The sequence below is a fragment of the Astyanax mexicanus genome, chromosome 1 (assembly GCF_023375975.1).
Source record: "Astyanax mexicanus isolate ESR-SI-001 chromosome 1, AstMex3_surface, whole genome shotgun sequence".
NCBI classification, from domain to species: Eukaryota; Metazoa; Chordata; class Actinopteri; order Characiformes; family Acestrorhamphidae; genus Astyanax; species Astyanax mexicanus.
Window position 1 is genome coordinate 77,325,971 of NC_064408.1, and position 26,995 is coordinate 77,352,965.

A 26,995-nucleotide genomic window follows, 5' to 3' on the forward strand; every position below is an offset into this window, starting at 1 on the left:
AAAACAACCTAAGAACCTTTTTCAACAAGTGGTATTCTTAAATTCATCTTCCAAAATAAGCTAAATGGGATTAGTTTCTAAAGGGGACGTCTGTAAAAAAATATTTCACACTTCTACTCAGTGATAAAACTCTTGAATCTGTACTGCAATTGAAAAAACAAGAGGATCAGTGAGTCTGGCTTTTTCCGCGTTCGGTAGTTCCTCTATTTCCACACGCTGTTGTGTTTATGTCGATCTCCGTGGAAACGTGCGCCCAAAGTGTAATTACGGTTCGTGGCAGTGGACAAATAACTATTTTATTACTGGAGGAGCACGTAGTTCAGCAAAAAACGGACGTCTGAGAAAAAACACGTACATCGTCGTACGACAGGAAAAAAATCACAGAGGACCCCCCATAAAAGAAAAAATTACCCCAGGACCTCCTGAGAAACTAATCCCCTCCAGATAGGGCTATAGATGAGGCATCATTGTGATATTAAGGCTCGGCATGCAGCTAACTACACTTTGTTACTGTGGCAAAGTGGGCAAAAAAAAACACTTGTGAGCATTGAATAATACTACGTAACCAAGTCATATTTATGCAAAATTCTGTAGTTTTTGTAAACTCTACCTGAATCTTTCACTTCAGATGCCGGTTCTGTAAAATGTGCATTAAAAGCATGACTGTCACCACCTGTATGCAACCATTGCTAATAAAATAATGTTTTTCACTGAAACGTTTAAATTTGGTAAATACAACTTGGTTTGTCTAACAGTTATGATAGAAAGAATGCTGTTGCGTAACCTGTCTGAAACACTTCCTCTTTTTTGTTTGTCCATTAGACAAAGGAAGTCCAATTCATTTGGCATGCAGTCTGGGAGGGAGTGACAGTCACTCAGTTGAGAGGACTCAGGCATAGTGGCTGTTGTGAAGTGACCCCCCTCCCGTGGCCTGGAGCTTGGAGAAGGACATAATGGCTCTCCGTGTCCATCCTGGAGATACATCGTCTGCCTGTTGCTGTGTCCATCCCTCGTTCCTCCTCTGTAGCAGAACCAGCTGGACTTTCTTTGCTTAGGCTGTGGAGGAGGAAAGGGGCCCCAGGATTTTTTTCACATCAATGAAAGTAAACATTGATCCATCTCTGCCTTATTCCACACTAAAAATTGCACCATTTATCAAAAACGAAAAGAGCGGTGGAGTAATATGATGTATTTAATTTATTGGTTCATTTATTTTTTTGTTTCTTGTATTATAGCATGCTTTGCAAATTTTCTTTGTTTTATATTTTCCAACTGGCTATGAAAAAAGATGCAGTATGTATTTTTATGAGCGCCACCTTTAAGAGTTCTGGGACTCTCCATCCAGTGACATTTGTGCCTGGTGCATCACAGCACCTGAGTTATTCACGCCAATCTTTCAGAATCCAATCAATAAAGCCCATGTTGAACACAACACTTTTCGGGGACTATCTGTTCAAAGGTAGAGCTTTGAAAGTTCAGTATCCAGTGGAAGATTACACAGAGTTTATTACAACTGAACCACATGAACACATAATATTAGGATGTGAGTGAACCAAAGAATGTATAGTAAACCTCATGCAGTTTACAGTATTGAATCAGTGCAGTTGTTACGTTGCAGTTAAAAATAAAGCATACAGAGCTTGAGTTTTGTATAGTAGAAATCTCTTTAAATACAGAAGATGGTTATGGTACGATAAACTGTGTGCTTTGTAAACTAACTCATAAAAACACAAGAACACTGACTGTAACAAAAACACAATCTGTAACTGAGAGTCTAAACACTTGTAGTAATGAGTAACTAGTTTCTCTGAACATCACTACTTCTTGGTAGGGTCCACCACCCGGCCCATGTGGAGCAGGCTTTTGGTGGCTTCGTGGTACACGATGAAGTGGAAGGGTCGGTTGAAAGTCAGCCGTGGAGGAAGATTGTCCATGAGGACATAGGTTGAGGGCCCCCCTTTTTCATCCACCTCTACGGAGACCTTCTGGACTGCCTGTAAGAAGAAGGGTGTGTTGAAGAAAGGGTGTGTAAGAAGAAATGTGTGCTGATGCCAACCTACTACATGTTACACTGTACACTCTGCTCAGTTCTTAAAGGCTTGTTTGCCGTTTATATCTTCTGGCTTTACTGTACATGTTTAAACTCTGCTTATTCATTGTGTCTTCTGAAATCTTTGAAGTCTTTTGAAATCATTGTTTGGAGTGCATGGGTGACAGGGAATGCATCAATTAGGGGTATGTATATACATAACTATCAAGGTTATTTATCATATACCCATATTTGTAAGTGTAATGTCTAAATTTGTCAGATTGAGTCAGAATTCCACAACAGACACTGACAATGTTTTAGCCATAGAAACAGAACAAGCCTGTTTAACCCTCTATAGTATGAATTATGTTTTTTCAGGAGGAAATGTAATAATATATTTTTTTAAAGCTTGGGAGTCCCTGTTGATATAGCAAACTTAAACTTAAGATTTTAGATTTAGACATCTGATAACAAGTAGATCATTTGAATCGGGTGGTTTAGAGCAAGGAAGCACTCAAAACTTGCTTGCTTTAAGAGATGAGAAGCATCTTACTAATAGGGTCTAACTTGCAACGAAGGTAATGAATACACAGAAGCAGTTGAGTAAAATTACAACAAGAATGTAAGAATATAAACAGCAAAATATACATTATTACATATTCTTGCACATATAAAAATATTTGTTTTTGACACACTTGTATGCCTCATTGTATTTGACGTAGATATGACGTATCATTATATTTAAACAATAATACACTCAAAGTTTGAGCTATAATGTGTAATATTGGCACTGCAGTGATGCAGTTGTAAACTGTAGATCTTCAGTTATAGTGCATTATTGACTGATAACAAATTTGGTTTGTTGTCTGAGGGCACTATGGCATCGAGGGTTAATTGTTGGAGTCAATGAGAAGTTGTTAATATTAATTATGGCTGTGTGTGGGACATAAAACCAAATGTTTGTCAAGCTTTGATTTCTCTTTAACACAGTGTTCCTGTTCTCCCTCCCAACTATAATAATCAGACATGGAAACCGTGTACCTCAGAGAGTGATAAGTCAGGGAAGCTGCTGATGCCAGACAGATCTGCGCCGCTCTCAAAGATTTTGGTAATGCCCAGACTGCGTAGATTTTTCTTCAGTGAAAAGGTCTGCTCCACAGAGAACCTCGGCAGCTGAACCTCTAACTTCCTGTGGAAAGTTTATTTTAAGAGACAACTTGAGACAGAGGTATGTTTTGGACATTAGAACATCTACATTTTGTAAGATATTATAAAGTAAGCCATTGCCAGTCTCCTTCTGTAAATCAGTGGTGTGTAAAAGTGTTTGCCCCTTCATGATCTTTTTTTTGCATGTTTGTCTTAAATTATTTATGTCAAACAAATTTAGATTTTAGATTTAAATGAAGTTTTAATATTAACAGAGAAAAAAAATCAAACCTACATGGTCCTGTGTTAAAAAGTGATTGCTCCCCCAGTTAAAACAACTGTGGTTTGACACACCTGAGTTAAATTTTTTTAACCACACCCAGGCCTAATTACTGCCAAACCTGTTCTCAATCAAGAAATCACTTAAACAGGACCTGCCTGACAAAGCGAGGAAGACCAAAAGATACTCAAAATCTAGACATTATGGCAATATCCACAGAAATTCAGGAACAAATGAAAAAAAATTGAAATCTATCAGCCTGGAAAGGGTTATAAAGCCATTTCTAAAATTTTGGGACTACAACAAACAACAGTAAGAGCTATTACCCACAACTGGTGAAAAACGCGGAAAAGTGGTGAACCTTCCCAGGAGTGGCCAGCTGACCAAAATTACCCAAAGAGCGCAGTGACGACTCATCCAAGAAGTCACAAATGACCTCACAACTGCAGGCCTCACTCATGACTCCACCATAATAAAAAGACTGGGCAAAAATAGCAAAACATTTCAGAAAGAAAACCATTGCTGAAAAAGAACAGATAAGGATCGTCTCAGTTCTGCCAGAAAACATCTTGATGATCCCCAAGACTTTTGGGAAAATAATCTGTGGACCGACGAGAAAAAAAGTTGAACTTTTTGGAAGGTGTGTGTCCCAGTACATCTGGCGTTAAGTTATCACCGCATTTCAGAAAAAGAACATTATACCTAGAGTAAAACATGGTGGAGGTAGTGTGATGGTCTAGAGCTGTTTAGCTGCGTCAGGGCCTGGAAGACTTGCTGTGATAAATGGAACCATGAATTCCGCTGTCTACCAAAAAGTCTCAAAGGAGGATGTCTGCCATTTGTTTGTGACCTCAAGCTAAAACGAACTTGGGTTCGGCAGCAGGACAATGATCCAAAACAGGATTCGGAAAAACAAACTGAAGACTTTGGAGTGGTTTAGTCCTGACCTAAATCCTATTGAGATGCTGAAAATCCTCCAATTTTGTGGAATTACATCAATTAGGTAAGAAGAGTGGATCAGAAGTTCTCCACAGGGCTGTGAAAGATTCATTGCAAACACTCAATTGCAGTTGTTGTTGCACTTGTTCACTCAGGACCACGTCGGTTTGGATTTTTTTCTCCCTTAATAATAAAAAAGTGTTTTCCTTGACTAAGATTTAAATTTGATTGATGATCTAAAACATTGACAAATGACAAACATGCAAAAAAATAAGAAATCCTAAAGGCGACAAACACTTTTTCACACAACTGTATTTCATGTTATATTTATATGAAAATGAATATTCTAGGTTGACATAGACTTACGTCTTCTTTAACTTTGAGACCCATCCAACGAACACTTCAGTGGTGAGGGAATCATCAATAAAGGTGTAATCCACATCTTCATCTGGCAAAAGGACAAGCATTGCAATGCCATCCGTGCATGGCAGCTTCAGAATGCCAACCTTGAGTGAGGGGTCATACGCTAGGTAGTATTTGTCTGAGCGGGTCATCATGGGCACCTGGACAATGTTGTAATTATCAACAAAGAAACGATCTTCCTGGGTGGAGTTGACACTGAAAGGGAGCTGCCATTGTCCTGGTAATGTAAAAGCACAGGAAGAGCTGTTGAGCTTTAGCCTTATACAGGAATATTCCAGCATTCTGTAACCTAATTTCATTCCGCTGCATGTGTGATTTACCTCCATGCAGCACAATAATCTCACAGATTATACTCACTTATAATAGAAGCAAATAGGCAGATGAATAAAATCGATGCATAAAATATTAAATTGTGCCTGTATGCAATGTGTTTTTCAAAACCACAACCTTTACACTCAACAATTTAGGTCTCACAGATGTAAGTGACTTGCCAAAGACTTACCTTAGAGTCCAATATTGTGATTTTAAACTATTTTTTAATTAAATGTGTGCGTATATATATTGTGGCGTCTGTGTGTGTGTGTGCCAGCTTGTAGTGTGCCTGTGGGGGCGGGTCATGGTAATCCGGGGCCAGCGGGGCATTATGGTGGTATGTTTTGGGTGGGTTAAGGGGACCTACCATCTCTGTGCTGGATAGCTGGGTTGGTGGCCTCAGGGCTGTTTGTGCTGTGTTTGCAGTTGGGTTTCGCTCTCCTAGCCTTGTTAAAGGCTATAAGTGAGTGGCAAGCCTGTTAATAAAGAGCTGTTGAGTACTTGCAATGAGTCTCACGAGTCCTCCTTCCTCTTCCACGCCACATTTGGTGTCAGAAGCGGCCCTGCTGGATGATATGGAGCTGCTGGCAGGGGAAATTCTATGACGGCAGCGCTGACTGGACGGCCTTCGAAGCCCAGCTGGAGATCGTGGCGGGCCGTGCGGGCTGGACGGATGCTGAGACGGCGGCCAACCTCTGTCTGGCGCTGCAGGGAGACGCACTGAGGGTGCTGATCGAGCTCCCCGCGGAGTGCCGCTGTGAGCTGTCTGACTTGACGCGGACGCTGAGAACCCGTTTCAGCCGTCAACCTTCCGAGGCGGCCGCCAAAATGCTAGTGGCGGACCGGCGCCGGCAGCGGGGAGAGACTTTGGGCGTGCTGGCATCTGAGATGACTCTGCTAACCCGCCAAGCCTTTCCGGCATTTCCGCGAGCGGCTCAGAGAAGTCGCGCTGGATAATTTCCTGCGCGCCCTAGAGCCAGACGAGCTGCCCAAACATGTGAGACTGGCCGACCCACAGACCCTGGAGGCCGCGGTGGAGGTGGCTGAGCGGTCCAAACTCATCCTGTCCAGCCATCCGGAACCGTGGGGGGGCGTCGCCCGGAGCCCATGATCCACTGAGATGGAGGCGGAGCCGGCCTGAGGCGCAACTGGAGTGCTGGCATTGCGGAGGGCGTGGCCACAAGCGAGCGCAGTGCGGCCGGCCGGGAAACGGAGCCGGGACCACCAAGTGAGGGATACGGTCCCAGGGATTCTAGGCTTACCCTCGGAACCTGATCACGGAGCTGTCGGACCCGGCGGCTATTTTCTGAAGTGCACGCTGAATGGAGTGACGGTGGACGCGCTGGTGGACACGGGCTCGTCAGACTCGCTGATAAAGCCTGAGCTCGCGAGGAGTGTGGCAGGCGAGTTTGTGGTGGACTACAGCCGGCGCATCGCGCTCTCTTCAGTCACCGGAGATCCTATCGCTCTCCTGGGATTAACGGAGCTGACAATTAATGTTGGCAAGGGCCCCTTTCAGCAGGAGTTCTGGGTTGGGCACGTCAACGATCCGTGCATTCTGGGCAAGGACCTGCTCGCACGCGTTGGAGCCGTCATTGATTGTGCACGGGACTCGGTTCTGGTGACTGGACTCCCCTTAGAGGCGGGGTTAATTATCGATCCGATAGAAGAGATGCTGGAGCGCAGTTGTGTGGGTTTATCAGAGCCCCAACAACTGCGCTTACGCGACCTGATCGAGCGTTTTCGCGCTAGCTTCGCTGTGTCTGAGCGTGAGTGTACTAGGACTAGCCTAGACGATACGCTAGATCAGCTATCGGGCTCAGCCTGGTTCAGCTCGCTAGATTTGAGGAGCGGGTATTGGCAGGTGCCCCTAGCTGAAGGGGATAGGGAGAAAACCGCTTTCTCGCTCGGCTCGGCTCTATGGCATTTCACGGTGCTCCCGTTTGGGTTGTGTAACTCGCCGGCTACTTTCGAGCGTCTTATGGAGCGCGTGTTAAGCGGGATCCCGCGTTCGTGCTGCGTTGTTTACCTGGATGACGTCATGGCGCATGGGACCGACTTCGACTCCGCGCTCTCTCACCTCGAGGTGGTGCTCGGCGCGATTCAGGCGGCTAACCTGAAGCTGAACCCGGCGAAGTGTAGCCTGCTGAGGCAGCGCGTGAATTTTCTGGGCCATGTAGTGAGCGGTGCTGGTGTGGAAACCGACCCTAAAAAGACGGAGGCTGTCCGTGACTGGCCTGTCCCACGTAACGCGAAAATGGTTCGTAGTTTCGTGGGGCTCGCATCGTATTATAGGCGGTTTATCAGGGGGTTCACGGAGGTGGCGGCGCCGCTTCACAATTTAACTAGACCGGGTGTGACATTCCGTTGGTCTGAAGAGGCGGAGCGAGCGTTCGAGGAGCTAAAAAGCCGTCTATGCAATGCTCCAGTTCTGGCGTATCCGAATATGTCGGAGAGTTTCATTGTGGATACTGATGCGAGCGACCGTGGCCTCGGAGCGGTCCTGTCACAGGTTCAGGATGGCTCAGAGCGCGTAATAGCGTACTATAGCCGCCGCCTGGACAAGGCGGAGCGTAACTATTGCGTAACGCGCCGGGAGCTACTCGCGGTGGTCGAGAGCCTTAAGCATTTCCGACCGTATGTGTATGGGGTCCCATTTCTGCTGCGCACCGACCACGCCTCGCTACAGTGGCTCATGCGTTTCCGCGAGCCCGAGGGCCAGCTTGTGCGCTGGATCTCTAGACTCCAGGAGTTTAGCTTCGAGGTTGTGCACCGACCGGGCCGTAGCCATGGCAACGCGGACACTTTGTCTCGCCGGCCGTGTGCGGCCATTGACTGTAAGCATTGCGCTCGTGCGGAGGAGAGATCCGCTTAGACTGCTCGTTGCGCTGCAGTCTCAGCGGATGTGGCCGGCAGTGTAGCGGTGGCCCAGGTGTCCGTAGAACAGATCCAAGATGCGCAACGGGCGGATCGCGACTTAATGTGGGCAGTACACGCGCTCGAGGCGAATGTCGCGCCGTCGTGGGAGGAGGTGGTGCCGTTGGGTCCGGTCGCTAAAGCGCTGCGCTCCAACTGGGCTAGCTTTAGCTTATCTGATGGCGTGCTGTGTCATACCTGGGAGGATCCGGCGAATGGGCGGCGCGTGTTTCAGGTGACGGACTCTGGGAACCGCTATGTCTTGGTGGCGATGGACTATTTTACGAAGTGGCCGGAGGCCTACGCGGTGCCGGACCAAGGGGCGGTCACCACTGCGGATGTCCTGGTGCGGGAGTTCTTCTGCAGATTCGGGGTTCCGGAGGAGCTGCATAGCGACCAGGGGAGGAACTTCGAGTCGGAGGTCATGGCGGAGGTCTGCCGCATCTTGGGCATACATAAGACCAGGACGACGCCCCTTCATCCGCAGAGTGACGGGCTGGTGGAGCGGTTTAACCGCACGCTGGCAGCGCAGTTGGCCATGGTGTCGAGCAAAGGCCAGCGTGACTGGGACAAACATCTGCCGGTCGTGCTGCTGGCCTGCCGCTCGGCCGTGCAGGAGACGACAGGATTCACGCCGGCCCTGCTTATGTTTGGTCGCGAGCTGAGGACGCCGGTGGCTCTGGCTTTCGGGGCGCCTCCTGATGGGGGCGAGCACGCTACGGACGCGCCCACTTTCGTTTCGCATCTTCTGTCCTCACTGGATTTGGTGCACGGGCTCGCGCGCTCGAACCAGTCTGCTGCCGGACGGAAGCAGAAACGCGCGTATGATACGCGCTGCTTCGGGGAGCCTTTATCTGTGGGGGCGAGGGTTTGGCTGTACAACCCTCAGCGTAAAAAGGGACTGTGCCCGAAGCTTCAGTCGGCATGGGTGGGTCCGTGCTTGGTGCTGTCCAGGCTTGGGGAGGTGGTGTACAGGATCCGGTGGGGCAGGCGCAGAATGATTGTGCACCGGGACAGGCTGGCCCCATATAGGCCGAAACTGCTGGACACTGGGGACGGCGGTGCAGAACCTGCCGGCCCTGCACCTGAGCCTGACCAGAACTCTAACTCTGTGGACCCACTGGCGGGTGGCGCTTTGCCCGGCCCCTCTGGAGGACTTTGTGTGTGACTGATTGTTAAAAAAAAAATCTATATATATATGTTTTTGTTGTTCATGGGGTTATTGTTGGGTTTGTGGGGTCGCCGGCACGGCTGACCCTTAAGGGGGGGGGCTATGTGGCGTCTGTGTGTGTGTGTGTGTGTGTGCCAGCTTGTAGTGTGCCTGTGGGGGCGGGTCATGGTAATCCGGGGCCAGCGGGGCATTATGGGGGTATGTTTTGGGTGGGTTAAGGGGACCTACCATCTCTGTGCTGGATAGCTGGGTTGGTGGCCTCAGGGCTGTTTGTGCTGTGTGAGCAGTTGGGTTTCGCTCTCCTAGCCTTGTTAGTCAAGAAAATGGTATTTGAAACTGACAGGCAATCTTTATAGACAGTGTATATTAATGTTTATCAAAAAATGTTGAAACATGGCCATAGTATGTTTTGTTTTCCTATTTGTCTTCTTTTTTTTACTAAATTAACATGGATTTAAAGGTAATATCAATGGGGACAAAATACACAAATATGGAACAACTTTTTTTGTATTCTCCACTTTTATTAATTTATTTAGTTTATTACCTTTATTAATTAATTTAATCTGAGGTGTCTTTGGATGAACGGATTATTGCGCAGGAATTAACATGCTGCTAATATACAACTTTTCTTCTGACAGAACAAGAATTCATGGAAATATACTACAAAACTCGGGTTGTGGCAAATATGTGATTTCATCAACTGCACAACTTTTGTAAAAATGAGTTTTCAAGTTATTCTGTAATCTTCTTAATATTGTTGCTGTCCAATAAAAAAGAAGTACATCCTAAACAGCATCTTCAGAAGAGAGATAAAACCTTAATTTTACCTTTAACTTTCAATAAAAGTCAATGTAAAAAGAGTTTATTTTAGGTCTTTTTTGATAATTTAAAAAAATACTAAAATGCAAAAAAAATAAAAATAAAAAAGACAAAAAGACACAAAAATAGACACAGTATAAGGGCCAGTTTTTGTGTAGTCTTCAAAAAATGGAGATACTTGTTTTTTTATTGGACAACAATGATGCAGCATTCTGGATCATTCCTTTAAGCAAACAGTGCACTATTTCTTGAAATCTGTCTCACTGCATTATTTAGGAGACTAACCCATCAAAAAGTGCTTACCTGTAAAGTACGCAGCACTGATGAGTGTTAGCTGGCTAGCAGGGTCCACGTTGTTGACCACCTCTCTGATCATGCTTCCTGTGCGACTTCTAACAAAATCATTGATGCTGGATTTGGCTGTTTGAGCGCTTGCGAAATTCACACTTTGTACGTCAGCACCGTAGAACGCCTTGACTTGACTGCTGAAGCTGGATTCAGTCTGGACCTGCTGGCTACTGAAGAGGCTTGTCGCCACAATCTGGGCAGCTGTCTCTCTGAGCTGCTGGAGGAGCCTGGGGATTCTGTCTGTCTCTCCGTCTTTCTCCATAGAGGCCAGGCCCAGGCCCTGCAGCAGCTCACTGCGCGTCTCCCCCCCAGCACCAGCCGCCAGAGCGGCCAGGCCCAGGGTGGCAGCTAGAGGGGAGACGACAACATTGTCATCACTCATGCTGGCAAGTTTGCGGTACAGGGCCGTGCCGAAATCTGCACTTCGGCTTGCTAGTTCCTGCAAGTCAGTGTTTGGCGCCTGCCCATGAATACTGGCAACAAGGATGGTTACAGTGATGAAGATGGGAACGATGCTCACCTCCATTGCTCCTGTAACAAAATGGTACAAACAAACCTTGCTGTTAGCAAACAGTGAGTGTGGAGTCTTACAGTTCCTAAATAGCTCATATAAAGAAATAATAATGTTTAGTTCATAGTCAGTTCAACAAACAAGAGAGTTCACTCCCATTCAAAGCCACTTTATTATAAACCCCTACATTGTAGCTCTGCTTTGCTTGTATACAGTTAAAAATAAAAGTCCATCTACTGGTACTAAAGCATAACCAACCTTTAGATTTTTTAGAACAGGGGTGTCCAAACTACGGACCGTGGGCTATTTGGAACCCATTTCCTTTTTTGGAGTGGTCCGCGAGGTGTTAGAAATAAAAATAAAAGTTGGCTTTTTTTGTTGTTGTTTTCATAATTCAAGATTCAAAGTTTGAACGCTAGGTGTCGCTATCACATAAAGCCAATCTAAAACGCTCCTCATCTCCTTTCCTTCCTACATTAACCTTCTAAGCTGTTGGGAGAACAACTCCAAACAAACGAAAAATAGTCGAATGCAGACAATTTCAGGCACGTTGGGAAATGTTTTTTTTTACAGAGTTCAGAGAGAAGTGTGTATTTTAAAATTGTAAGGAATGAGTTGCCGTGATGAAGAAGTATAATATTAATAGACATTATAAAACGAAACATCAATTTAAAAAGTCATAGTTTACTCAACACTGTCAAAGATAGATAAAGCTAGTAACTCAAGTACAGTTATATGTGGGCCTAAATGATAGTAATAAAAAATAACATATTATTATATGTAGTATATTTCATTATTTGAGTCTGTGGCCTGTGACTGCACATATATTTCTCCTTCTGACCCCCAACAAAAAAAGTTTGGACACCCCTGCTTTAGAACTTCACATGCTGCTCTTGGATGGATAATGTTGGGTGGGACATAAGCAGTGTGCAATATGCGTAACAACTAGGACTGTGGATTGGAAAGAACTTGCTAGGACAAAACATATTATTCAGGGGTTATGATTCAATGATTCAAGCTCTTACTAAAAACCCTGAAAACCACTATGCCTGATACACTCATTTCAACACCACATATCAACAACGGTCAACCACCTGAATAATAAAAAGGTTTACAACAGCCTGTGGTCAGAAACTGATTAATTAGAAATGACCAAAGATGGTGTCTGACAAAGTGTATAACAGGAGATGAGCTACAGTCTGTAATTGCACAACCATATATTGGATTTAAAGTCAGGTGAACAGATGTAAACAGAAATAAAATAGATAATCAGTGTATTAATATATAACTAGTCACTGAGATCCAAGTCTGAAGGTCATGATTACTATGGTGTAAATATTTAGTTGTGGAAGAAACACTGCTCTGTTCCAATTAAACTGCCACATAATCTGAGCACAAGAGTGGGGTTTATTTATTAATGAAGCAAGACTCCTCACATTTCATGATTCCTGAGTTACTGCTGATTAAGGTCTGCTACTATCCCCGACTGTCATCAACGTATACATTGCAGAGCTCTATTGGGGTATTGAGCACATTCCGGCTTGTCATTGTCTAAAATCAAAATAAACCTTTTCTTCAAATGTTTCAAAATCCAACTAGAACTATCTGAATATGCATACCAGTTTTCATTAGCTAAGAAAAAAAGCACCTTAAAGAAAGGAAATATAAGTTACCTGAAAATGACCCCAGTGCTCTAGCTTCATCAACACATGACTGCATGAACATTAACTGAAGCTGAGTGTCATTAAACACAAGCTATTAGATACTTGAGACTAAGGCTGCAAAAACTAAATGAATTTAATAATTTGTAATTTGTGTCAAAATTATTTTACACATAAGTACAGTTGCTACTACCTAATGTGGGGCAGTAAGCCAACCAAAGCTTTCGCATGGAGCCATGAGTGAAGGAGATTCACAATAAATTTGTAGTAAATTATTTAAAATTTTTCTCACTCAATGTACCTTGAGCTGGCTAGAGTAGTTAAACAAATGAGTCTTGATTTTAGTAAATTTATATATCACTCAGATTTAGCAAACAAGTTAGTCAAATTTCGCTTCCACCTTAAATGTGTAACCTTGACCAGTTGCAAAACAAGCCATAGTTTTAGTCAAACTAACGATATCAATTTCTGTTTTCTCTCACACACAATGTTACTAGAACCTAAGGCATGTCTCATTTTTAGTATTTTTTTTATTTAGCAAGTTTAGCATGTTTTCCATTCCACCTTAAATGCAGTGCCAGTTACATTCAGAGTAACAAAAAATCTATCCATAATAAATTTAAAAACTTTTTGAAGGTCTTTTCTGACTCTGACTTTTGGCCACGTGTATGTATACATTACATACAGTGTTGGTGTTGTGTTATTAAATAATGATAATAATGATAAAATAGTCTGGTTAATTCTTCATGTAAACATGAATATTTGTAATAATGGTAGGTTGTGCGTTCTGTATACAATTACAACATTAGTTGTAATTAGTGGGCCATTACAAAATTCTTCAGATCCAAACAATATCTGGTCAAATTTGTATTGATTGCATTTCCATTTTATTTAGCACACAGCAGCATCGCCAAATGTTCCTTTATTTATTTTAATTTTGTATTGTCTTAATATTAGGTCAGTAGTTATTATTTGAAACCATGTATGTTAATTTGTTCATTTTTTATGATATATAATCAAAGAAATAGCCAACAGATTAATTGATTATCAAAATAATCATTAGTTGCAGCCCTACTTGAGACCTTGAGTTTACAAAAGCAAAGAACAGATAGTGGATCAACACAGGGCCTGTTAGCTGACTCAGCCTGGATGCTTGAACAGAATTTTAATAAGAAGGGTTGTTTTGCAAAGCACTCAACTGAACAAAGAGAAGAATAGGGTCATTATCAGAATACTGTGCCCCTTTGGTGGACAAAATGTAACAAACATTGTCATATAAATAAAATGTAGGTACCTAGAGTTTCAGATATTTTGAATCTGTTGTATCTGAATATATATATAAGATATATATAAGATATTTTAGATTTTTAGATGTGTACAGCAGCACTGCGCAGCTCTGCCCTCTCCATGTCTGTGGTGGGTTTTAACCCATTCAGACCAATGATGGAAAAACTTTAAGTACGCTGTAATGCACAGAAAAGAAGATTCTAATATTCTACTATAAAATCTAAACAGCGAATAAATCCAATTAACTAAAAAATATTTAATCGTTTTGTTGTGTGTAATATTTTAGATTTCATATTGACCTTTATATTTCTTAAAACATCCATAAACAGTAAATAAACATGATTAAAAAGTGTTCTAAATCATATGTAATTGGTAAAAATTAGCTGTTACTTTCCCTCAATGGCTCTAGTGTAGTACTACTGTTTTTTAGTGGAATATGGGCAGTACCAAGTTACTGTTTATAACCTTGTTCAGCTGGTTCATGGTCTATTCTGATGGACAACAGCTCTCAAATAGTGTTAGGTGCAACAAAACATTTAAAAATAAAGAAAATACATGATGGTCATTGTAATGGATGAGGGGTCTGAAAGGGTTAAAGCTGAACAGTTACAGCATCAGCAGAGCTGCCCTGCTGCTGAAGCGCCCCCTGTTACCTGCTAGCTTAGCTAAAGGTCTGGAGTTGTTCCTCAGTAACATACAGGGGAGATGTTAGATCATGTTATTAAGATTTAAACACACACAGGATTACAGTGCGGGACTCAACACAGTGATAGAGTGATACAGACATCACACCAGACCTCTCTCTCTCTGGTTAACGGGGACATGAAGACTAGAGCTAACAGTATAAAAGCAGCAACCCGCGTCCTCCTCCTCCTCCGAGCTCTCACTGACAGATACGTCTTATAAAAATAAAACAAGACATACAAATTCTACTTACTGGCTGTTATTCGCTACAGCAGAAACGCGTAATCCTGGTTAAAATCAATTTAAAGTCTATAAAATCCGCTGCAGACAGAGAAACAGGCCGAAAGAGCAGAGAAACATGTAAACATTACATATTCACCAACCCGTATTCCGACCGTCCCGCCCCCTGCGCTAGGATTGGCTGGTAGTTGACGCTGCCAGACAGGAAAAACGACGTTAGACTAATTGTAGCCAATCGTTGAGGAGGAGGCGGGGCTTGTCTAACGTCTAGCATATCCCAGCTCAAGTCGTGCCAGGGTAGGCCAATCCCATTTCTTTGTGAAAATAAAGCCATGCCTCTGGTGCTTCACATCGGTACCAAACCAAAGCTGTGCTCCAAATGCCTCACTCTCTGCCTTCCTCCCCAAGCGCAATCTTGGCTCTCTGCTGTTAACTATGTAGTGGATAACTCGATTTGGGACACATTCTGAGAACTGTATTGGTATCCTAGCAACAATCAAATACTGTAAAGAGGATTCAGAGTTAGCCAGAATGTGCTACTCACTGGCTAAAACAGGACTATTACAAAACTACACCACTTATACACACATGTATAACTTACTAGAGACCCAGACATGAGTAAAAGTACAAGTGCTCTATCAAAAAGTGACTTGAGTAGAAGGTGAAGTGTTCTTTAAGCTCCACACTTAAAATCACTAAAGTAATGAACATTTTTGTACTTAAGTATTGCAAGTAGTTTATTGTAAAATGTACTACTGAAGTACTGACAGTTGAAGTACAGTACAGTGTTATGTAGTTCTTACAGAATTCAGTGGAAATTGGTAATATCATATTGCAGGTGGCAGCAAAGTAAAAAGCAGAACGGAAATATGTTCTATATAAGACAGCTTGATCACTTGAATTATTAAACCTGGTAACTGTACCATCTACCACTCCGGCTTATTGATAATGTGGGTTTGGAATGATTCGTAACATTTTCATAATTGTAACAAGTAACTTAACGATGCAGCACATTAAAAATGTATCAGACTAAAAGTATCAAACTCATAAAAAATATTTAGTGAAGTATAAGTGAAAGTAGGAGAAAAATATAATACTCCAGTAGATATAGACTTTTAGTATTTAAGTATTAAGTACATGTTAGTTCTTACTGTAGTGAAGTAGTTCTACTTCATAACAATACATATCTGCTAATAACCCATAAAAATACAATTTGGACTATTATTAAACTTAATTTTAACTTAATATTAAACTAGTTTTATATTTTATCTGAATCTAGTTCAATTTGGAAAAGTTACAATGTTTATGGCACATCTAGCTAAACCATGTCCTAAGTTAGCTAACTAGCACTGTTAGACTAGCTAACTAGCATTGTCCCAGGTTAGCACTGTTAGTGATTCCTAAAATAGAGACATAGCCTCTCCAAATGCTAAAATGCTAACTACTCTGCAAACAACTGTGCAAATGCTTAGCAGGAGAAATGTTTCGACCTGCAGGGATGAATGAGGAGGTCAAATATATTTAAATTCTTAATGTGGCGAAGAGTTCTGTCTCGAGCTCTCCCACCTCAGTCTTAAAAGTTACTACTGCGTTTGGAGAAGGAGGTCGTAGTGGAGGCAGGAGGGTGGGAAGCCTCGTGCTATTGTGGCCAATTTCACTATTATCAGGACTGTGTAAAATGATGTCCACAAACATTTGGACATATGAGATACATATTAAGGCATATAGAGGTGTGCTGTTGATCTTTAAAAGGTAAAAAATTCAAGATATCAGGTGCCACTATGAAATGGCAACATAAAGGATAACTGAACTAAATTCGTGCAAATGTTAATATTTGATGTTAATTAATGTTAATGTGTCTTTATTAAAGAAAATATATACTTTATAAAAGCCCCACATAAACCTAAGGTCACCACTTTGTTTAGAATATTAATGCTCTGTTAAAAACAATACTACAGATTTGTCATCACAGGGATGAATCATTTAACCAGATGAAGAACATTTAAAAAAAATCAAATTTTTTTAGGTTTGTATTTAATAGCAAGAGTAGGGGCTCTGTTAAATACTAAAAACCTGAATAAACAACAACCTTGAACCTTGAATTTCCCCAAAATGTTACAGCTACAGCATTATACATTTATACACCTTAATCAGGTACACAATAAGAAAACATATATACTGAAAAAGTTATAAAACATAAACTCTATATCACCAGATATTTATTTAAAATCGTGTAACATGACAGTGTGTAAAAATGAGTGCAAAACTCATGTTGTATGTTTTCTAGGGAAGAGACAACTAGAGACAACAAGAGTAGTGATCCCAGAATGCATTTTTCTTGTTTTGTTTAGAGCAAAGTAATACTGACACTTTCAAATGATTTATGTCCTGTACCAATGTGAACCGACTTGGGATATATTTGCATTTAATTTGTGTTCAAATCAGCTGTCAAAATATAAATTGCAACAGATGCAGTTATTATACCATAGCATTAAACAAATCAACACCTTGTGTATCGGTTGATAAAGATGAGCAGCCAATAAACATTAAGAGGATTAAGAGGAATTAAACAACATAATTATACAGAATTATTCAAATTATACAGTCAGGAATACCTATTTTTTTGTGTGAAATACCATTTTAGATATATTTTAGAGTTTTTTCAAATAAGCATTATTAGGGGTTTCCAGTGGTATAAACCGTACAGGCCTACCTTTAGAAAAAAACAAAGACAAGACAAAACCCAGTCTACATTATGAACAAACTACTATGCATGAAAATATTGTTTCCTACCTGAAAACATAATTGCAGAGACACCAGCAAGTTATTTGCCGTTTACCATAAACATTGACAATTAGAAAACTCTAGAAGACAGTGCTGTGGTCATAGGAAGAGCACATTCTCATTATTCATTTGTAACAAAAGGCACAACATGTTTTCTTGTTTGTTTGTTCAGACATCATCATGAATGAGAATGTTGCCCCAAAAGTGAAGGCACACTGAAAAAAGTGCTGCAGTAAATTTACTTCTTGCAAATGTGTCCAATGCTTCCTATTATTATGAAACTTAATATAAAATAAATATAAAAGTGTTTCATTATTGTCATGTAGAATTTATATTTGACCTTAGAACAAATTAATTGCTATCAGCTATTTTCTATATTATTGTACATTATTTTATAATAATTATGTGCCTACATGAATGAAGAAGTCTAAAAAAAGCACATATATAGGTATATACATTTTTTAAAAAGTTGTACAGGATCATTTGGTTAAAGTAAATTCAGTGCACCACTTCCCTCTGTGCAGAGGCACCAAATATTATAACTACTCTTAGCAGACATAATGATCATCTGATTGATGTTGAGCAAACATGTCTCAAAATTTCCACCCTTGTTAAAATAATGACAGTTTTCTTATACATGTTTTCTATTCAGTGAAGAAAAGGCAGCAGAACTTGTCCACACGGATGTGTGTTGGATACACATCAGTCTTTTCAGTTTTACATCTTTCTTTTTGGCTTGTCTAAACCATCTTGCCAGTGAGTTAGTATGGCACAAAGGTGGCTTTTAACATGAGATCACTTTTTTCTCTCATTTACTGAATTTCTCTCAAAGATCAATAAGTGCAAACTCTCACAATCTTCACTTCTTTGTGCTCAGCTGATTTGATGAAGTATCTTAAGATGAGGATGTGGAGATATGGAGCTTTATCCACCTTTCTGAGGCTGCCATTTAAGTGTTAATGTTTACATGTTTAATGTTTCCCAAAGTTTATGTCCAGTTCTCTCAGATGCTAGCTGGCCACAGGGATTTGTCGAGTGGGTACATTCTCATGTACTTGCTGGCTTGTACTTGGTCTGTCAATGTTGGGGTCATCATCCACCTGGTAGCACTTGCCCAGGTTTTTGATGATATTGAAGTTGTAGCGGGCAGTCTCAGCAATGCTGTTCTCCAGAATCCAGCCGTCAGATTCAGACTCAGGGTCTCCTAACCTGAGCACATTCTCCATTGAAGTCTGCAGGTACCTCACGCCCGTCAGCACAGAAAGCTGCAGGTTAAGGACAGAAAAGAGTTAATAGGAGAAAAAGGGAGAAAATTACAATTCTTCGAATACATGTCTTCAAACAAGACATTGTGTAAATGATTCATACTTTCATGTGTCATCTTTGTTTTTAATGAATTTTAACCCTTTCAGACCCTGCATCGATTACAATGGACATCATGTATTTTCTCTTTTTTAATGTTTTGTTGCACTTAACAGTATTTGAGAGCTGTTGTCCATTAGAATATACCATGAACCAGCCAAAGTTTATAAACCATTTAAACAGTAACTTGGCCCCACCTACTGCACTGAAAAAACAGTAGTACAAGAGCCATTGAGGCAAAGTAACGGTTACATTTGATTTATTTAATGTGTTTCAGAACACTTTTTAGTCATGTTTTTATGAAATTTCAATGCAGTGTAAAAAGAATATCCAATATTTTAGTTAGAGTTGTACATTACAGACAGAAAACAGCATTTTTACATATTTTCCATCACTGAAGATCATTCAGGTCTGAAAGGGTTAATAAGTGGCTTCTTCATACGACTTTTTTATTACTAAAAAAATATATATAAAGTCAGACATACTTAATACAAATACTTGATACATTACATCATCAACGTTGAATAATTTGTGATGCAGACCTCAAAGAGCCAGATGATGAGCACAATCAGGCCAATAGACTGCATAATCTGGGTGTAGTACTCCAGCAGTGCCTGTCTGCAGCCTTTCTGGTTCAAGTTCAGCTCTTCTTTCTGATAGTCGTAATTGTAATGAGCAGAATTGTTGGTGATTTGGTACTGGATGCATGGCCTTGGAGAGTACAGGTTGCAGCAGCTGAAGGGCACTGTGTCCATAAGGTACTTTCCTTCCACATTACTCCTCAGACGACTGAAGAAGAACACAACAGATGATCGTTGATTGACAGTTGAATACATTAGAATGATTGCTTCCTATATCTTTTCCTGAAGTATCATATCTGTACACACTTGACAATTAGCTGATCAATAAAATTATGTGTTTTGAAGAAAGGAAAATGTCAACCTATGCAGGGCTAGAATACTCCAGGACAAAGAAACGTGTATGTTTTATCCTTTAAAGCCAGTTAACATTTCTAAAAATCCTGGTCCTGAAGATCAATCTCCCTGATGGTTTTAGTCACAGCTAAACTCTACAGGGATGGGCAGTCTAGGTCAAAATGATTATGATAGTTTAAAATCTTTTTTCAACTTTGAATATAATAACACATGCATTTAATTATTCAAAACATGTACTGTTTAAACTCAGGCAGCTTTATGTAATTTTTACAAGGTTTCTAAGCCAAAGATGGTTACAAAACTCGTTTGATATTTAAAAAAGCATGTTTGAAAGACTACTAATTCCTTTCATTTTCTCTCAAGAAAGTCTTGGTTTTAAAGAAATGATTGACTGCTTGTTTGATTAATATTCATAAATTGTCATAAACTGATATTTATGACAAAAAAATCACTACTGTTACTACAAAAATCACTACTGTTACTGCTACTCATTCCTGTTACTGGAACTCATTTCTGTTACTTTTTATGTTTTGAGTAACATGGATTAAGGTAACAGGAATAAGTTTTTAGAATTACCAAAAAAATATGAATTTAGCATGAAAAATAGCTAAAAAATAAACAAATAACATTAGAATTAATTAAGGTAAAAGGAATAAGTGTTGAGATTGACCTCCTCTGTCAGATACAATAAGATCAAATATATAGAAAAATAAATGTGGGAACTTAATTTTGGTCTTCAGGAGAAACAACTGATGTAACTTCCTGTTGAAGATGTGACAGAAATGGCACCCATTCGTAGCCCTTAAATAGTGTTTGTGGTCATTTGAATGAATTTGGTTTGAAAACGATCACTACACAACGGTAAATATACAAAGCTGTGTCTGGACACTTCTGCCAAATAGTTTCTCTGACTGGATTGTGATATTTAAAATGAGAAAATAACAACTGAAAAATCCAAAGCTTCCAATGGTTGAACTGATATTATAGCATTTCTGGACCTGTATTCTATGAAGTATCTAAGTAGTTACAATAACTAGTTAATATAACTTGGTAACGTTAGTACTGATTCTAGTTCACCATCCTTTCTCTGAGAAATTTCATTAAAATTGGGTTTTAAGTTTTGAATGTACTTACTCCAGTATGTCAGTGCTGGACATGTCCAGGAAGCGGTGACTGATCCACTGGATGTAGAACCAGTCTCTGAAGCCGTCGTTGCCGCAGCACTGGAACTGGATTTGCAGCATGTCCACTGTGCTTTTGATGTAGCAGCGGCCTGGTGTGTCTGTGTCCTTATAGTAGCGCATGGCATCTCTCAGCCCCAGGAAAAGCGACTCCTCCAGATTGTTACGCATAGTGTAGCACATCAGAGCCCCCAGCAGAATGCAGAAGGTGAAGAAAAACGTACATATGATGTAGGGCAGCAGTAGCAGCTTCCAGCGCAGGAACTTCACAGTGTCCACACACTCGTAGCAGATTTTACCTCCCAAGAAGTTGATCCCGCAGGCCACCATACCCACTGTGATGAGCATGTTGGGAACCGAGTGGATCTCGTCGGACATGAGTTCGCGCCTTTTTCGGATCTCCACCTTCAAGTAGAGGCCCAGACTAAAGAGGATGATGCCCGTAATCACAGACACCCAGTTCAGTAAGCACAGCACCTGGGCCAGTTTGTCCCGGTTGGTTTTAGTGAAGGTCACCTTTAAGACTGCCATTCTGAAGCGGTAGGTTGATTTTTTTGGTGCCAGATATGATGATAGTACCTTGTCAGGGAAGTGGGTTTAAGGGGGAACGGTTAGGTGTGTGCCTAACAGGTTGAAGGGTGCAGGGAGACAGGAGAGGCTATTTTCTAGTGGGCCCCATAAGCAGCTTAGATGAGGTATTTTTACTCTGGCCTCAGCTACATGAGACAGAAGGTACTAAAACTAAGATGAAGGAAGAAACAAGAGTAAATGCACTGTTAAAATAGCATCAAAGATTTTATTCAGAGTTTATCTGTTCATAATTAAATAAAGAAGTATTAGCAATTCTTCAGATATGCATTATTTCACTGAATCAAACATGCAGTCATAACATAATATAATATAATGAATGTAGGCGCAGTGAACAATTTTATACTGAATAGAACTGCATGCCCTGTACATAAATAGCTATTTTAATCTAATCTGTATTATAAAATTGAGTCACTTTCAGAATGCTAATTTATAAAAAATATATACTATTGAACATCTACATGTTTATTACATCCAACACCTACCTATGCTCAACATAGTACAACCAATCAAGCTTTAAACGGCCCTCAGATCCTGAAGCTGCCCTGCACCAGTTTTGCATTAAACTATAAAAAATACTTTTAATAACAAATCTAAGAAGAGGAACTAGGTAAGGTAGAGGACAGAACTAGGTGAGACAGAAGATAATCTCTCAGCATTAAGAACATTAAGGACACTCACCTTCAGTTTCACAACGGTAACATTGATCTTTGAAGGCATTTGGTTCTCATATCTAATATTCTGAGTCTTTCATATCCATTTTTGATGAGGATCATTCTGAGAGGTCAGATGAGAACAGAGACATACAAAGTGCAGTGACTTCCCTCTGAGCTTCACTCTGACCCCCAGTGTAAGCCACTTATCTTCAGGATTTAATGGACACCAATCCCAGCCCAGCAAAAGGAGTTGTTCATTTCTTTCATCTATATCATCCCCACATCCTTAGCCTGATTTACCCAAATTAATTTTTATCATAATAAAATAAGCATGTGTCCAATACTTACTCATATTCTGATATATCCATAGCCTGCTCTTACATTAGCCACATCTCTATTATCTCACTGTTTTTGTTTTGTTATGTGTTGTGCTGTATGGTGGAGGTTCCTCTTATTGAGTCCTGTTCTTTTCTTAAGTTTTTTTCCCCTCACTATGACTAAGTTTGTCCTTGGCACTGTTGTTTTGTGATTACAAAACAGAGGCTTGGACACATATATTTGTAAAGCTGCTATATATATATATATATATATATATATATATATATATATATATATATATATATATATATATATATATATATATATGTGTGTGTGTGTGTGTGTGTGTAAATACGTTTTTAATAGAATAGAATAGATTTTTTCTGTTTAGATCGTTTGAGCTTAGTTTACATTTTAAATGAATAAAGAATTACAGGACAATATTTATATTATATATTTATAATGAAGTATGTAATAAATTTAGATTTGTAAAATATTGACCGCTGATGCATTTTTGCTTAAAGTGATTAGTAACTGCACACTCAAAACAATTGAATTATGGTTACTGTAAATTGGTTATATAGCTATTTGTTATTTCACATAGTTTTTAATTAAAATTAATAATCCCTAAACCCCATTGTATCTTAATAAGTGATGTGGGTTTAATAGCACTCTCACCACTTGTCTCCTTGCCTCTAACGCCACCACGTGGCATAGAAGGAAAAGCGCTCAAACTGACTGAATAAGAGGTTAGTTACAACTAAAAAAGTTTGATATTTAACGTGTTCAACACGTTTAACTATGTACAGAACCAACGTTAATAACCATAAATATAAAACAGCACAATTAATAATATCCTTTTATTACATAAAAAACACGTCAGTGTTGGCTGTTTTTATAGATGTGATCATAAATAATCAAGACTTTTTTCAGGATTTAGATTTTTTAACAATTACAAAAATAGTTTCAATACATTGCTGTATTTTTTAAACACAAGGCTGGTTTGGAAATACAATAAAAAAGACAGAGGTGAAAATGCATGATGCTTCAACTTTTTTGAAACTGTATTAAAAAAAAAACGTTTTCCTATAACGTTCGCATGATGACTTGTAATCGATTTGAAAACTCCTTTCAACAAAAATGAGAAAACTCAATGTGAAGCATATGAGGCCTAAATGGGTAACGTATACAACCAACAAGGGCAGGATTGAGAAATATCACTTATTTATTTGCGTAATTCATTGAACGAACAAAAACTTTTCAAACTGTTCAAACTAAATCCAAATATGTACAAACATTTAGCAAAAGACTTATTTTTACTTTACATCATTTTACAAACCAGTTTAACATAGTTTAACTTTTTTCAAGTTGATTCAATAAAAAGTCTGAGCAATACAAATATTAGTTGAATGAGCAAGAAACAAGTTGGGCAAAAGAGGTACCATGATTTTTAGTTGTAACGCAAGATAAAAAAAAAATGCACCGTAGCTTTGTGAAATATTGATTGCTCTATGGGACACATTTTTGCTTGAATAAAAGTGTTATTGACTGTACAATCAATCGTTCTAAGTGTGACGTGCCTGTACATTTAAACCCAAAAACGTCTTTAATTAGGGTTAATGTAAAGTGGTTATATATATTAGTTATTACAAACTGTCTGTAAAATGGGCAAGATCCTCATATAATAATATAATTATAATATAGTCCTGCGTGATATAAAATTCACAGATGTATTTACACCAACATCAAACAAGTGCCATTTAATAAGCAAACAAAAAATAGCAGCAGGTAACGTTTATACTGCCAGAGAGTACATAAAGTCTGAAGTGGTTTGCAGACACTTTAATAATGATGTTATAAAAAGTAGGCGATGCAGTCTTCACTTATTGCTTCTAGGTGGTGTTTTTCTGACTGGATCTGGGAACACAGATAGAAAAACAGAGAAAAGAGGAGAAGACATACATTATTCTGTGGTTTTAGGTTCAAATAATAATAATTCATGCTGTACTGTAACTAAACTCAAAAGCAGTGTTGTGTAACTGGTGCTGAAGTGTATTTTTCTACCTTGTCCACTCAGGTAGGACTTTGTTCCAGCCCGCGCGCCACACGGCCGCGCGCAGCGCAGGGCTGCCCCACAGGTAGACCGCGGGGGTGCTGACCGCGTTCAGCCGCGCCATGATGGCGAAAGCGTTGGTGGCCTCGTTCCTGAAGACCAGACCGGACCTGCTCACCTGCCTCAGGATGATGTTGACGAAGGACGGCATCCAGAGAGTCAAGAAGAGGATGACCACCACTATGATGATGCGCAGAGACTCCTTCTTACCGTCCCTTTCCGCTCCCGGAGGATCGCGCTTCAGCTGAGACTCAGCCACCAGGTACAGCTTGACCGTCATCACCACCTTGGTCACCACTATGATCTGCAGGCAGGCTATGCTGAAGGCGTAGATCTGGGCGGCGTAAACCAGAGGCACGATACTAGTTGCAACCAGCTGCGCGTAAACGTGAACCCAGGGGTAAACGCAGACCCCGATCACCACAGATCTGGAGATGTAGCGGTTGTAGAAGAAGGGGTGACACACCGCGCAGTAACGATCAAACTGAGCGAACATGAAGGTGATGATGTTCACTCCTAACAGAGAGGGCAGGATGAGGAAGGTCCCGTTTCTGGACGGGTATCCCTCCTGCACATCAAACAGACCCAGATAGAAGACGGATAGACCCGTCAGTGTGTCGCAGATGCTCGTGTTGATCATGAAAACGAACCTGTTCTGCGCGCGCAGGTTTCTGTCTCTCAGAATGCCCACGAGCACCGAGCCGGCCAGCACGGCGGCGCACGTGGCGAAGGTGATGTGAAAAGCGTATATGAGATAATGTTCAGGGAGGGTGAAGTCGACAGAAAGGGGGATGAATCTCGCGCTGGAGTTGGATGAGCTCATGCTTAGGAGAAGAGCAGAGCCCGTGTCAGTGTTTTTAAAGAAGGACCAGAAGGTCCAAATATGAGCAAAATAGGCTCGAGAGGGTCCCTGTAGAACTCTCAGTGGACCTCCTTGTTTTCACCAGTCAGAGGGACTCGTTAATGTCTTTCAAGTTAAATAAAGAAAGGTGATAAAGTTGCAATAAACATGTTTGTTTGTCTGAAGGTTTGAAATATTTTCTTTTGGACAAGAACTTGGTAGAATGCAGAAAGAGCTTTAAGCATGTTAAAGTACATTTCTACAAACTTTCACCCACTTTTCCTGCCAGATTTTCCCTGTCATTATTCTCCCTATCCATTATTCTGTTTCATTGTCCTGTATTTTTATATAAACTTCAAAGGAAAGATCTTTTATCCAAATGTTTTACACTGCACAGTTTTAATATCAATGTGATGCTACACTGACCTGTAATAAGGACACTATTTGGCATGTTGCTAATGTATTGTGGCGTGGAAGAGGAAGGAAGACCCGTGAGACTCATGCTGAATGCTCAACAGCTCCTTTATTGAACAGGCTTGCCACTCACTTACAGTCTTTAACAAGACTAGGAGAGCTGAAACCATTCTACCCAAATAGGCTACCAACAGAACCAAGTGACTAAACTCACTACTCACTTACTTTATGGCCCCTTACTTTATGGTACCAACTACGTAGGCTAGAGCAACACAGCACACATAGCACAACAGAACACATAAGGCCACACACAGAGAAGAACAGAAACATGCCTACAGGCAGCCACACACACAACCCAGAGCCGCCACAGTATGAACACTAGAATTTTACAGCATATTCTCTGAATTTCTTTTCTCTAAAAAACCCTGTAAAATGGTAAAGAACATATTTTTGGAATGTGTCAAGTGAAATACATGAATTATCTGTTTTTATATCAAATAAAACTAAAGGGTTTTTACACGTTGTAAGAAAAGGTTATTTTCCGGACGCAGGGGCACCCCTGGCACCCGAAAAAAAACGTTGTTACGGTTTGCATTTATTTTCAGTGTAAAACACACTTTTACGAGAACTCGCATGATTAAACATTTTATATAAAATCCTGTAATATTCCACCATGTCAGGCTAAATGCTCCTTTCACTTTCAGTGATGGCTCTAAATGCATTTAGGAAGTACATTGAACATTATAGCAGGAATTTGACTTTCCAACTGTAGGGGCAGTCCAGCTGTAAGAAATGTCAAGTTTTGCATTATGCATAATAGCACAATTCAATTTAACTTTCCTGTCGTGTTCAGGTCAAATCTGACCGATTTACAACTTAAAACACTCATACATATTGTGTTTTACATCTGATTGCCTCAAGATGATATCTTCCACAGTATTCACTTGAATCTGTAAAGGTGATAATTACATCTTTCATTGAAGCTTGTTCCACGTGTACGCAACGTCTTCTTTATAAAAGCGCTTTAACTTTACTTA

At 40.5% G+C, this 26,995-nt stretch overlaps 4 protein-coding genes across 5 annotated transcripts in view; 1 reads left to right on the forward strand and 3 right to left on the reverse strand.

Annotated features, from left to right (window-relative positions):
• ppp4r4 (protein phosphatase 4, regulatory subunit 4) overlaps nt 1-1,432 on the forward strand; it is a 29,866-nt gene extending 28,434 nt beyond the window's left edge. For both annotated transcript variants that reach the window (XM_049483599.1, XM_049483597.1), the window contains exon 25: nt 823-1,432. In XM_049483599.1, coding sequence (XP_049339556.1) covers nt 823-868 — 46 coding nt within the window. In that variant the 3' untranslated portion in view covers nt 869-1,432. The remainder of the gene's footprint in view (nt 1-822) is intronic.
• A 49-nt stretch (nt 1,433-1,481) lies between these two features.
• Nucleotides 1,482-14,940, reverse strand: serpina10a (serpin peptidase inhibitor, clade A (alpha-1 antiproteinase, antitrypsin), member 10a). The gene is made up of 5 exons (XM_007258205.4): nt 14,780-14,940; nt 10,339-10,914; nt 4,761-5,034; nt 3,071-3,218; nt 1,482-1,994 (listed from the first exon to the last, which is right to left on the reverse strand). Exons 2-5 carry the CDS (start codon nt 10,907-10,909, stop codon nt 1,818-1,820), a joined length of 1,170 nt encoding a protein of 389 aa, XP_007258267.3. The 5' UTR covers nt 10,910-10,914; nt 14,780-14,940; the 3' UTR covers nt 1,482-1,817.
• A 3,076-nt stretch (nt 14,941-18,016) lies between these two features.
• Nucleotides 18,017-22,447, reverse strand: prph2lb (peripherin 2-like b). The gene is made up of 4 exons (XM_022663418.2): nt 22,298-22,447; nt 20,982-21,769; nt 19,455-19,701; nt 18,017-18,815 (listed from the first exon to the last, which is right to left on the reverse strand). The coding sequence occupies exons 2-4, from the start codon at nt 21,557-21,559 to the stop codon at nt 18,561-18,563; spliced, it is 1,080 nt and encodes a 359-aa protein (XP_022519139.2). The 5' UTR covers nt 21,560-21,769; nt 22,298-22,447; the 3' UTR covers nt 18,017-18,560.
• A 1,970-nt stretch (nt 22,448-24,417) lies between these two features.
• LOC103047529 (G-protein coupled receptor 183-like) lies at nt 24,418-25,828 on the reverse strand. Its single transcript, XM_049483621.1, has 2 exons — nt 24,655-25,828; nt 24,418-24,507 (listed from the first exon to the last, which is right to left on the reverse strand). Exons 1-2 carry the CDS (start codon nt 25,524-25,526, stop codon nt 24,483-24,485), a joined length of 897 nt encoding a protein of 298 aa, XP_049339578.1. The 5' UTR covers nt 25,527-25,828; the 3' UTR covers nt 24,418-24,482.
• Nucleotides 25,829-26,995: the final 1,167 nt, after the last annotated feature.

What these genes read in the sequence shown, in the direction of transcription:
- LOC103047529 (XM_049483621.1), bottom strand. Translation starts at nt 25,526, where the DNA reads ATGAGCTCATCCAACTCCAGCGCGAGATTCATCCCCCTTTCTGTCGAC. An exon ending in GTCCTACCTGAGTGGACAAG is followed by an intron (nt 24,508 to 24,654) that starts GTAGAAAAATAC and finishes CTGTGTTCCCAG; the next exon opens with ATCCAGTCAGAAAAACACCA.
- serpina10a (XM_007258205.4), bottom strand. Translation starts at nt 10,909, where the DNA reads ATGGAGGTGAGCATCGTTCCCATCTTCATCACTGTAACCATCCTTGTT. An exon ending in CAGTGCTGCGTACTTTACAG is followed by an intron (nt 5,035 to 10,338) that starts GTAAGCACTTTT and finishes TTACATTACCAG; the next exon opens with GACAATGGCAGCTCCCTTTC. An exon ending in GTCTCAAAGTTAAAGAAGAC is followed by an intron (nt 3,219 to 4,760) that starts GTAAGTCTATGT and finishes AACTTTCCACAG; the next exon opens with GAAGTTAGAGGTTCAGCTGC.
- prph2lb (XM_022663418.2), bottom strand. Translation starts at nt 21,559, where the DNA reads ATGGCAGTCTTAAAGGTGACCTTCACTAAAACCAACCGGGACAAACTG. An exon ending in TCCAGCACTGACATACTGGA is followed by an intron (nt 19,702 to 20,981) that starts GTAAGTACATTC and finishes GTTCTTCTTCAG; the next exon opens with TCGTCTGAGGAGTAATGTGG. An exon ending in TCATCATCTGGCTCTTTGAG is followed by an intron (nt 18,816 to 19,454) that starts GTCTGCATCACA and finishes CTTAACCTGCAG; the next exon opens with CTTTCTGTGCTGACGGGCGT.